This window comes from Myotis lucifugus, unplaced genomic scaffold (assembly GCF_000147115.1).
Source record: "Myotis lucifugus unplaced genomic scaffold, Myoluc2.0 scaffold_699, whole genome shotgun sequence".
NCBI classification, from domain to species: domain Eukaryota; kingdom Metazoa; phylum Chordata; class Mammalia; order Chiroptera; family Vespertilionidae; genus Myotis; species Myotis lucifugus.
In genome coordinates, this window is record NW_005871747.1 from 193,586 (window position 1) to 206,695 (window position 13,110).

At 44.8% G+C, this 13,110-nt stretch overlaps 1 gene segment (V, D, J or C); it reads right to left on the reverse strand.

Moving 5' to 3' along the window:
• LOC106694881 lies at positions 1-2,292 on the reverse strand. The segment is given in 3 exon segments: positions 1-9; positions 1,792-2,102; positions 2,208-2,292. Coding segments are annotated over 3 exon segments (366 nt in total).
• Between the last annotated feature and the right edge of the window lie 10,818 nt (positions 2,293-13,110).

The window sequence follows — 13,110 nt, forward strand, 5'->3', positions numbered from 1 at the left end:
CTAGATCTCCTGTGAAAAGCAGGCAACATTAAGTTTAATGGGGAAGTGGGTTAATGCCTTCACCAAAGCCAGTCTCTAACACCTCCTGAGATGCCCAGAAATCTACATCCAGACCTTTGCCCATGACTCCTCAGCAGGGCCTAAGATACAGGGTGGGGTGACAGGGTTCCAAAGGTGGGGGGATTGTTTTCTCCAGGCTGATGCCCATTGAATGGGGATTGCTCTTCCCAAGAAAGATGGCTGCTGAGGAGTGGAGGAGGGTACAGTACAGGGTCCTTGTGGCTTTTTCCCATGTCCCTCCACAAAGCCACCCATCCTGACTCTCCTCAGGCAGCTGCAGTCTGACCGCCCTCCTTCCCTTAGAACACAGCATGAGTGGTTGCTAACACACATATTACTTGTTGGCCTTTTAAAGTGGTGGCTTTGTCTCCAGCTGACTCTGCCACTCCTTGGCACACAGAAACCTCGCCGCATTTCACAGCTGGGTGCTATGTGGGTGCCTATTCACTTCTCCTGCACTCCAGGTGGATCCTGGTCTTGGTCTAGGCTTCACAACTCTCAGGAGGAACCTCTGCAGCTGAGCTTTCCCTCCATCACCTTGGCCTGCCAACCAGGGGAGACGGGCCAGCACCTTTCCAGTGTCCCCCTTCCTTCCAGTCTTCAGATGCCTTCTCCCAGCTCCTTGGTTAAATGTCTCCTCTTCAAATAGTCTTTAGTTGGTGATTCAGGGTGAATGATCCCCAACTTAGTTGTAATTTCCAGTTGGTTCTGGAAGGAGGTGAGAGTAAGATCCACCTACATCCAAGACACCCTGCAATCTCACCCTCTGCATTTCTCTTCCTGCAAACATGAAACTTCACCTGTGCTGCATGTGAGACAGGAGCTACTGATATAATAAACACAGAACCATCAGTGGTAGTCACAGAGGCATAGGTCTAGAGAGACTCTTGGAGAAACTGTTATGTGGAGAGGAAACCCAGAATCCTCAGAGGAAAACAGCCATAAACACCACCTCCTAGTACTCCTGGGGCTGCAACACAAACTCTGTGTTTCCTGAGCGCCCCCTGGTGGTTACATCTCTGAATGAGTGTCCTTACCTGGGCGACCCCATTATGATTTACTTGTTGAAATGCCTGCCCTGCTCCCAAAAGACACCTCCATGAAGTGATAAACCTTTCAAGGTCCCTCTTTGTGAGAACATCGTCAGTCTGTACATCCATTCCAAGGTACGGTGGGTCCTCTACTTTCTCCTGATGGCATCACCTGCTATTGGTGCTCTGAGAGTGATGACAAGTGAATGAACGTCACCGCCGGGGTCCTTCTTCTCTAGCTTTGCAGTCACACTCCTCTGGTGTCCGCTGTCCAACACACAGGTCTCCTGCTGCTGGCTGGCTGGGACCTGAGCTGTGTGGGGCTGAGCTGCACTGTTGAGTCAGCAGGGCCTGCCTTAGATTTAGGTGACCTGGGTCAGAATATTAGATCATTAATTATCATTTGGGCACATGATTCTCTGAAAAAGATTCTATCTTTTGTCAATGTGTGAAACTTGTCTCTGTTTACAACAGACTTTCTAACTCAGAGACGTCAGAGGTAAGTGCAGAGTCAGGAATCCAGAGGTTCCCTGAGGGGAACTGTGACATGAAGATGAAACCACACAGAAAACCAGCCCAAACCTCCAACTGCACCTGCTGCTGGGTGGTCCTTGTGTTCAGGGACCCTGAGCGCACCCTGGTGGTCACAGACTCTGCTGCTGGGAAGTTTGTGTCTGGGCTCACACTGACTTCCCCTCACTGTGTATCTTGCACAGTAATACACGGCCGTGTCCTGGGCTCTCAGGCTGCTCATTTGCAGATACAGCGTGTTTTTGGCGTTGTCTCTGGAGATGGTGAAGCGGCCTTTCACAGAGTCTGCATAGTATTTCTGACTTCCATCATTCCATATAATTGCCACCCACTCTAGCCCCTTCCCTGGAGCCTGGCGGACCCAGGTCATATGGTAACTACTGAAGGTGAATCCAGAGGCTGCACAGGAGAGCCTCAGAGACCCCTCAGGCTGCACCAAGCCTCCCCCAGACTCCACCAGCTGCACCTCACACTGGACACCTGCAAACACAAAGACATCCTGGTCACGAAACACCCAAATGTCCACTGTTTCTCTCACTCATATCCACTCACAATACTCAGTGTTTCTCCTTCTCCATAAATTACCTCTCAAAATAGCAACAAGGAAAACCCAGTTGAGCCCAAACCCCATGGTGAGTGGTCTGTGTTCAGTCCTGATCAGGGAATGGGAACACCTGGGGATCCCGGGGCTGGGCTCCTGTCCCAGAGCTGCAGGGTCAGGGCTGGGCTGTTTTTTATGAGCAGAGGGGGCCCTATTTGCATGTCCTCCTACTATATAGGGCAGTGATGGCTAATCTATGACACACGTGTCAGAGGTGACATGAGAACTCATTTCTTTGGTTGATTTTTCTTTGTTAAATGCCATTTAAATATATAAAATAAATATCAAAAATATAAATCTTTGTTTTACTATGGTTGCAAATATCAAAAAAAAAATTTATATGTGATGCAGCACCAGAATTAAGTTAGGGTTTTTCAAAATGCTGACACACCGAGCTCAAAAGGTTCACCATCACTGATATAGGGAGCTCTCAGTTAGAATCTGATACAAAGACACCATCCCAGAGTGTGACATATCCAAGGATGCATGTATGCTAAAATAATTCCCCACATCTGGGCCTGTGCCTGCTTTCCTGGACCCAACTGCTCTAAGAGGCCTGTGCAAACATTCCAGAGAGATAATTGTCATAAAGTGAAAAAAGAAGGATTGGAAATCAGAGATGACTTTGACCGTCACCAGTAATGACAACCAAGAGAAATTAACTCTCTAATTTGGGAAACAAGTACAAGTGCAAGAGGTTCATCTTCAAGAGACAGGAAGTTCCATCTGACACCATTTCCCCTATAATGTGATCAGAGGATAAATGAAGACCATAGTGCAAGCCTAGAGCCAGTGGACCAAGTGTTGGGGGGAGAGAGGAGCATCTGTGTTTGTCTCTGGGAACCAGAGCATGAACTATAGAGACACAGAGCTCCCGGGTCCTATTCCTTCAGGGGATTTGGTACTGAGTGTATAACAGCTGCACAGCCTCCTTGTGGTGTTTATTCTCTAGACTCTGTTGTAGATCCAGTTTCATACATTGGTCCTGATGTGAGAAGAATTGTGTTGAAATTTTTTCTATGTAGCATAAGGTTACCAGTTTTCTATTGAAATGCAGCATGTGGGGGTACACCACTTCCATACTAAATGTATTGAGAATTTTTATCATAAAGGTGTTTTAACATTTTCAATGGCCTTTTATATCTTTTTACATGAAAATGCAGTTTTCTTCTTTATTCTGTGGATGGGTGCATCCAGTTTACTGATTTTTGAAGGTTGAACTATCCTTCCATTCTAGGACAATATCCCACTTGATGATAGTGAATGATCTTTTCAAGATGTTGTTAAGTTTTATCTTATACTAGAGGCCCAGTGCTTGATATTCCTGCACTTGAAGGGGTCCCCCAGCCCGGTGTCTGCCCCCTGGTGGTCAGTGTGTGTCATAGTGACCATTCGTTCTGCCATTTGGTCGATTTACATATTAGGATTTTGTTTCTTATATAGGATTGTTGAAGATTTTAGCATTTATGTTCATCAGGGATATGACCTGTCATTTTTGTTTGTGTACTTACTTTGCTTTGTTATGAATGTAGTGCTCACTGCAATAAACGAGTTTGGAAGTTTACCCTCTTTTGCAATTCTTGGAAGAGTGTGAGAAGAACTGGTTGAGAAGATACTGTTTTTTTCTTTGAAATTTGGATAGAATTCCCCCTTGAATACATGTGGCATGCACTTTCCTTTGCTGAGAGGCTTTGGTTATTATTTCAATTATTTTTTTAAATGTATACACATCTGCAAAGTCAGGGGCAAATTTCTAATTGAAACAACAAATAAGAGGACTGATAAACACAATGGTTGAACTTCACAGGGAGTGGGCAGCACTTGCACATACATGGAGCTGAGCAGTGACAGCCTAACCGGCATCCTAGTTCTGCCTTCCACAGGTAGATCTGAGCAACATGAATTGACTGGGGAGCACCTCAAAGTACCCACCCAGGGAAAGAACTGCCTCTGTAAACTGCAGTCCCAGCTGCTCTCTGCTGGCTCTGTGGTGGGCAGGACCAGTTCCTACCTACAAATCAGCAGTCAAACACATGTCTGCTTTCAACTTTGAAGAAGGAAGGGTTTTTTTTAGAATAATCTTACAAAGTTAATCCACTGAATATTTCTGTGCATGGAGAGAAAACAATGGAAAAAGGAACAAGTCTTCTCACCACATTTAACAATTCCTCCTGTGAGAGGCTACACTCAGCCAGCAGGACAACTAACAGACCTAAGGGACAGTGCATTTGGGTCAGTGTGGAAATTGCAGTTGTTTGCAGACCACATATTTATTTCCATACTAGAGGCCCAGCGCATGATAAAATCTTGTGCATGTTGGGTCCCCTAGGCCTACCTTGCCAACAGGGCCATGTCCACCACCCCACAGATGCCTTGCACACTCTGTGGACTCTGCTGGTACTCTGTGATGCTCCCGGGATGCTGCCGGGGCCCCGTGATGCCTTGCATGCTCCATGGATGTTACTGGCGCCCTGCAATGCTCTGAAGATGTTGCCAGCACCCCACAGTGCCTCACATACTCAAGGGACTCTGCCAGCGCCCCAGGGGGTGGGTGGGGGGAGGGCCCGAGAGGTGCTCCAGCACCTCCTGGTCACCAGTTGTTTGGTCATCTGCCATTATGTTGTCATGACCTTTTATTATGTAGATACCATCCAAAAGAATGAAATAAAACCATGTTATCTTGTATAGAATTCATAAAGTGTGTTGTCCTGAAATGCACCCTCCTTCCTGCCGATAAGAGGAGCACAAGGAACAGGTCCCAGCTGATGCTCCCTGAAATCCACCATGGATTTGGCTGAAGACACAGCTGTGTACGACTCCCAGACCACGGCTGGGCTCAGTGGTGACACTAAAGCAGGGCCATTGCTGGGAGACTAGGGCATCATCTGAAGGAAAGTTCTGGCTGAAGACATCTCTGACAGACTTGCTGGCCTTCCTGGAATGCAGGGAGGTTCACGCAAGTTCCACATTTCATTGTCACAGAGTTTGATTGTGTGCTCACGGTTTCCCCAGGTTCATCAAGCCCTCTGCATTTTTCTTTCTCCAAATGAAAAATGCCTCCTGCAGTGCATGTGGGAAAGTCCCTACTATTTTAATAAAACTGTTATAATACAAAGCCATCAGTGTTAGTCACAGGACCATAGGTCGAGAGAATCTGGGAGAAACTGTTATATGGAGAGGAAGCCCAAGACCCTCAGAGGAAACAGCCATAAACACCACCTGCAACTGCTCTTGGGGCCACAACACAGAATCTGTGAGTCCTGCGCGCCCCCTAGTGTCGTGAGCGCCCCCTGCAGCCTAACTCTCCTTTCTTTCTAAGGGAGGTTTGTGTCTGGGCTCACACTGACTTCCCCTCACTGTGTCTCTTGCACAGTAAAACACGGCTGTGTCCTCAGCTCTCATGCTGTTCAGTGTTAAGCAAACTTGGCTCTTGGATGTGTCCCTGGTCATGCTTAGGTGGAATTTCAGTGTTGGGTTATAGCCGGTACTTCCATCAGTCCATACAGCCCCGACCCACTCCAGTCCATTTCCTGGAGCCTATCGGGTCCAGTGTACACCATAGCTTGTTAGAGAGAATCCAGAGACAGTGCAGGTTAGGGAGAGGGTCTGTGAGGGTCCTGGTCCCCACTCTTGCAGCTGCACCTGGGACAGGACACCTGAGGACAAGGAGCATCGCTCCTGTCAGTCACGTGCAGTCACAGCCATCCCAGGACCCATCTCTGACACCTGAGACCCTCACCTTGGGGGGCTGTCACCAGACACAGGAGAAGACCCAGCAGTCTCATCTTCTTCTAGACCACAGCTCTCAGCTCTAGGTCCCAGAGACCTCAGCCCTGTGTGAGGAGAGAGCTGTGAGCCTGCACAGTCCAGGAGAGGATGTAGCCTGGAGCTTGAATAGAAATTTGCATGTGGGGCAGCCCTATTCTTATAAGTGTAGGGCCTGAGGCTCAGGAAATACTGGTCTTTCTGGGGCCTGTGTGGAAGCCTCTCTTCCCTTGATCTCACTCACCATGTAAGTCAGGGACAGGGACCACATGAGTCTTGAGAGTCATTCGATTCAGGTCAAAGCACAGCCTCACCTTTCTGAGCATAAGCGGAAACATGGACTATATGAGCAGGTTACACTTTTACCTTCTCAGGCATCTTTAAAACAGATGCAAAATGGATTAGCATTTGTTCAGACCATTTCTAAATCTCAGAACCCTAGTGTAGCCACAATTTCTAAATTTTTAAGTCTCATGTTATACAACCACTTTCTTTTCTAGTGCAAAAAATAAAAAGAACAGTCATTTTTAATATCTTATGTCTTAATTTTTCACTTTATTCAATTTGATAAACTACTCCCCAATCCTAGGCAGGTGGGACAGTCGTGATTCTTGAGGCTGCAAATTTTATAATTGCATCTACACCTTCCTGTGCACACGCTTCTGTTTGCAGAGATCCCGAGATAGTTACATCAGAAATAATTGTGGTTTTAAAAGGAGAAAACACAAGACATGAAAATAGTGATCATGTGTGTGTACAGCCCTGAATCATTAATACATTGAAATGCTGGTATAAGAAGATTGACTTGTTTTCTCAGTCTAGTGTTATCAGTGAAGTTGGGATTAAGAGCGATGAACATTGAACAATTCCTAGCATACATTTTCTTAGATGAAATGGAACTTAAATTCTGACAGGAAATCCTCACTCCCAACCTCCTTCTGCCCTGTCCCTGGGGATGCTCACTGTGGTAAGAGGGTGTCAGGCTCTCCCCCATAACATACAACATCCTTCGTGTGTAATACACACATTCTCCCACCAGGCATATGGTTCTGAAAGATATTCTCTCGCTAAGCTTACATTTGATTCCTTTGATGGAATATTTGGTGGGACAAATGTTTTTTATTTTATTTTATTTTATTTTATTTTATATTTTATTTTATTTTATTTTAAAGTTCAATTCATCAGTACTTTCTTTGATGAGTCCTGTTTTGGGTGATTTTACTAAGAATTCCTCAGGAAATTCTGAGTTTCCACAGTCCATGTGGATTGGCTACAGGTACTGGAGAAGTTTCAGGTACTAGACAGAAGCACTGGTGGGAAACTACCCAAAAATCTGGCTGTGACTGTGGAAGTGGGTGAGGGGAGGAAGCTGGACTTGTATCTAGTAACATGACAGACATTACTGATATTCATGGACAGAGAGTTACTGGACGTGTGGGTTTAAAGCCTCCTCCAGAGAAGGCCCAGAAGGAAGTGCAGGGCATGAGAGAGACAGCTTGTATCATTGTAGGAAACACCTGAATAATTATGAACAGGATTGTGTGAGAAGTAGAAACATTAAAGACCATGCAGGCAGGGATCAAGAGAAATAAGTAATGTGTCACTGCAGACTGGTGGGAAGGGGATCCTTGTTTCCTACATGCACATTCTCATAGTGTCTCTGTTCTAGAAAGTAACACCTTCCAATTCCTGGGAATTAGGACTTGGACAATTTTGGGGTCATTACTCACATGGCCTCACCATGAATCAACAAAGCTGCATAATTCATTGGAGGCCCATTATAAATCTTTCAATTCTTACAGGGAAGAGTGGACATTCCTCACTGGAGGTTCGATGGTGAAGGTTTTTCTGTATGAGGAGCCATCATTCCATTAGACCAGGTCCCCTGTTTAGTGGGGAATCACAGGACTTGTTTGGAAAATCTGTAAAGAGGTTTCTCCAAAAGGTCGGGGGCCTCTAGGAGTACTTTGCCAAAGGCAGAAGCCCCTGCCTTGACTTTTCCAAACAAGTCCGAGCCCCCGGGTGTTTTACTGAAATCTCTATGTTTAGTCTTTAAGACCAGACCTTGTAGAAGCATGTGCTTTCTCAAGGATACTTACCCTGAAGAATGTGTCTAGAGGTTAATTTTAGTTCAGGCTGTTGTTACCAGTAAAAGCCTAAGGGGACAGGCAATTGGGGCTGTTTAGGTGCCTCCTGCCAAGCAGCCCCTTAGCCTTTTCTTTCACAGAAACGCGTGTCAAAGTAATCCATTCATCTGTAGCTCTGGATCTTCTGGTCAGTCCTGATACTTTCTCAGTCCATCATCTTCATCATCATTGTCATTGTTGTCGTCATCATCATCATCATCATCATCATCACAGTTTCCTTCCTTATAATTATTTTTCTCATTTTCTATAGATATGGTTTGTGCACACACAATTCCTTTTTATCAGAATAGAAAGCAGGCATCTACTCTTCAGATATCATTGGGGATTGAGACCTTGATGGTACAACTGTAAGTTGACAGAGGCCTTTGAAAAAGCTGATGATAGATTGGTGGGAAAGTACAGATTCCCACCAAGACATTTGACAAAGATTCTTTCCAAATTTATTGTCATTATCACCACCACTGAAGCATCCAATTTATATAAAAACTGCTGTTTGAAATTTTAACCCTGCTATTGCTGGCTTCTGTAAATGCTTGCTGGCTTACATAATAAGGAAAATAAGACTACTCCCATTTCAGAGAGGCCATTAAACCTTCTCCAGATGAAGTTATCAGTACTGGCACCAGGCCAAACCTTTGGTCTAGGTCTCAAAGTGCCAGCACATAGGGCCCTTTAAAAACTTTCAAAGGGAACCAGAAAAACCCCATATTGGGGAGACAAAGAGGGTAAGATTGTATAAATACAGAAAACTTCCTGTGTGACTTCGCCCAGAATTTGAGAGACATTTCCCTCTGGGCCCATGCGTAATAAATGCAATTCCATCTCTAAGTGTTGCTTAGTTCTTCTCAGGTTTTTCTGTAACATTATTGGTTCCTTGAGATTCTGGGAAAACCAACCTATACGTGGCCTTTTGGTCTCCGGTGTGGACTGAGTTTGAGGACCAGGGGAGCTGGATAGGCCTCCAGGAGGCGCCGTTCTGCTGATTTAGCAGAATTTAACCAGGGGACTACGGGTGCTCTTGGACCTTAGCCCAGGACCCGGCCAGCATCTGGAGAGAGTGGACGGACATCTCTGGACCTGTCAACAGAATTGGTAAGGTAAGGGCCCAAGTCATTTAGGCCCACTCCGAATGAGTGGAAGGGGAAGCTTGATCACCGCCCTGGAAGCCAAGGACTTCCTCAGGCAATTAATCAGGAATTAGGTGGATTGTTTAAACTCTGGGTAAATATCTGGTAGAAGTCAAAACTTGGGCTGCCTCGTATATAAATGTGGGACTCTAGAGGTGAGTGGATTCGGATTCGATTGAGGAATTATGAGTGAACAGCTGTTTGTTTGTGTGGGACTAGCCAATTTGCTACCGAGAAGGGGACTGGACGCAGTCTTAACTCCTCTGGTAGGTTCTCACCAAGACATTGGTTGAGAATTCTGTTCTGGAGTGTGGGTGCCAGGAGTGGTCCCATGCCCATCTGGGATGTTGGGCATTGTTTTGTTTATCTTCTCAGCTCCAGTCTGGGCTAGTCTACTGAGAGAGTGTGATTATGGATGTTTGTCTGTCTTGGCATAATTCTCTGTGCATTAACTGGTCTGTGTGAAGCAAAAGTTACTTTGATTTATTCTGCATTTCTGCTGATTCGTCTGGCTAAACGTTTGGGCTGGACCTGTGATGGTCTGCAAAAGTCTCTAGCAGCAGCGAGATTTATTTTTCTCAGGGTCTTTTGCTCTCTATTATGAAGGGAATCAGCCCACTTAGCTAATAAAAATTTCTGTCTATATTTGTATAAGTAAGGATTTCAGTTTGCTCTTATTTGTGAATTTGCTGTATTAAATTGAAATTTTACAGTACTGGGGTAGACTTAAAGGCTAAAACAAAGGCTGGCTAGGTTCAAGATTGCTTGATTCTGAGATTGCTTATAAGAAAAAGCAAGAGAGGCCGAAACCGGTTTGGCTCAGTGGATAGAGCATCGGCCTGCGGACTGAAGGGTCCCAGGTTTGATTCCTGTCAAGGGCATGTACCTGGGTTGCGGGCACATCCCCAGTGGGAGATGTGCAGGAGGCAGCTGGTCGATGTTTCTCTCTCATCGATGTTTCTAACTCTCTATCTCCCTCCCTTCCTCTCTGTAAAAAATCAATAAAATATATATTTAAAAAATAAAAAAAAATAATAAAAAAAGAAAAGCAAGAGAGAAGTCTTTTTAAGTTAACTATTTGCTTAACAAATTAACAAAGTAGTAAATTTCAAAGAACAAAGAACTTGTTATTTATGGTTTTCTTATCTCTTTTGGTGGACAGAGACTTCCAGGGGAAGGGCTTACTGCTCTGCAGGGCAGAGAGATTTACTGGCCCTGTCCCTGCCTGTGACATCATAGTCCAACATGAGCCACCTGAGGCGGAAATAAGGCTGAAGTTATTATTAACTGTCTATGGACCGCGTTAACCCTGGTTGTGTGTCTTGTGCGGTCTGTTGTCTTCGTGGTGGTGTGTTTTGTTTGGTTTGCCATTTTCAGTTATTTATTAGGATCCTTATAGAGGACATAACATGGTCTTTCCCTTCCTCTCTCATCCTGATTCTGACAGCATCTGTAACTGGATTAAAGATCTTTTCTTTCAGGAGGCCCTCCAGGCTTTCAGTCTTCAAGAAATCTCCCTATACACCCTTATCCTCATCCACTATCTTTCCAGGCTGACTAAGAGTCATTTTTCTCCACAGGTCGGACCCCAGCCTCCAGGAGGGAGGACTACTACAGCAGAAGTCTGTGGTTTTCTCCAGAACTCCCACTGTTTAAAGGGAGAAAAACAACTGGACTGGGGGACAGAGGGATTGGTCGGAGAGATCAAGAGTATTTAAGGAGGAGGATTTAAGATCCTCTAAGAGTAAAGATGAAAAATCTCTGAGGGAAAGCAACTGTCAGAGAAAGAAAAAATATCCTTAAATGTAAAAAGCCTAAATATGCAGGATCTCAGACCATTTGCCTTGTTTCAGGACAGAGTAAATGGTTAATGCAGAAAGGGGAGGGGTGTCGGCAGTTAATTGTGAAGCAGAGAGAGATAGGATTTTGTTGATTTTACTGGCTGCAGACCGCTCCGCAGGCCTAGGGGTCCGTAGCCTACCAGGTGCCTTATCAGAACTTTACTAAATTCAAGGTCTCAAGTTTTCTGCGAGCACAGTTAATCTCTCTCTGCCCTGGTTTATTCTTTTTAACCCTTCCAATACTAAATTAGACCGATACAATATACTTGAAATTACATAAGGAAAAATATAGCAGTTTGTACTAGACAAGTTTCAATTTACCTGTTCTTAGTTTAATCACAGAAGGTCTAGGTATATTTTATTGAAAATAAAAGTACATTTAAAATGTGTTCATAAATATTAATCTAAAAATGCTGACTGTTCACTTTTTGTAATCATTAAAGGCTAAGAAAAAAGAATTCTAATACATTAAAAAAACAAACAAAACTCAACTCCCACTAGCCAAGCGGAGGAGAAATGGAGCTAAAGTCCACAACTGCCATGGTGATTTAGAACTGGTTGCTAGGCAGACTCAGCCACTGAGACCCAGGTCAAAGAAGGGGGGCTGGATTCCAGAGCTGCCTGCAGTGGCTCTGAAAGAAGCAGCAGCAGCAAGAAAAGTGGGGGACAACAGAAATTTACCTGACACTAGAGCTGCCCCGCTGCTGCCCAGTGAGTAATGTGTGTTTTACAACAAGCAATACAAGACTTGGGCCTTTGGCTTGCTGGCTACAGCAGTTAAGCCAGAAGCCAGTGACTGCTACTAGCCTTCCTGCAGCCCCAGGAATAGAGCAGCAAGACCAGGATCTATGAAGGCTGCAGAGAGAGCTAGCAAAAGCTCCCTGTTTGCAAGTGTACTGAAAGATTTCAGTACCTGTTGCTGCTGGAAGAGGAGGGGCTGATATCCCCTTCCAGTGCACTCCCTTGGGAGAGGCTTGGTCCCTGCTCTGCCACAAAGCAGACTGGTGGGAAGACAAGGATAGCAGGTCCCTGTAAACAATTAACAGGGTTAACAAAAGGGCAAAGAAAAGGCACTCTCCCTGGACCTGGGAGCCATCAGGACTTTGAAATTCTCCAAGAGAGGAGGAGTCTGACTCAGAGACTGGCCAAGACCTTCTTGGGTTAGGAGGACTTGAGGTTGCATATTGAACTTATAAACTGCAGTTTGCTAGGCAGAGGTCCAAGCCCAGTTGTATAGGGGTTAAGCTGCCTGTGTACAGTAAAACAACTTTCTCCTGTCAGAATACATTTTAGGGAAATTGGACAGACTGTATTTGTGGCTAGAAAGAAGAACCGGCCACAACGCACAGCCCTGATAGTGGCCTGCAGAAAACTGTATAATAAACTTAGATAATGCCTGTGTCTTTGTAGACATGACTCCAGAGAGACAAGGACAATTTTGCTTTGTGTGGGAAGGTCAAGAATAGACTTTAATCCCCTCCCTAATATGTTTGTATAGCCCTCTGTTACAGGAATTAGAGACCCTGTGAGGTCCTGTGACATGTGAGACCCTGTAAAGAAATAAAGCTCCCTTACTCCCTTCTGAGAGAACAAGTAAACTAAGGGGAACCCTACTACACGACAGCTGTTATTGTCTATTTGAATATGGACACATTGTAAATTTCTTCTTGCCATTTTAAAACAGTTATATTACTCTGAAGAGTCCACGAATAGGACTGACAAGGAAAATCAGAAGATCTTAAAGCAGGTCAGTACATTTTTCTCCTTATATAATTCCTCTAAAATTTGGAAATGCTTAATAAATCATGACAATACATTTCTTTACACAGATTCAATAAGACTGGTTCCTAATAGTGGTTTTATTAACTGAAAACTTTGACTGTAGTATCATGTTTTAAAGAGACATGTCTGGACTCTGAAAACTTGAAGCCAATAAGAGTGCCACGGAAAAAGCCTGGTATCCTGCTTGGGAGCACTCTAAATGGTTGGCTCTGGAGCATCAGGCCC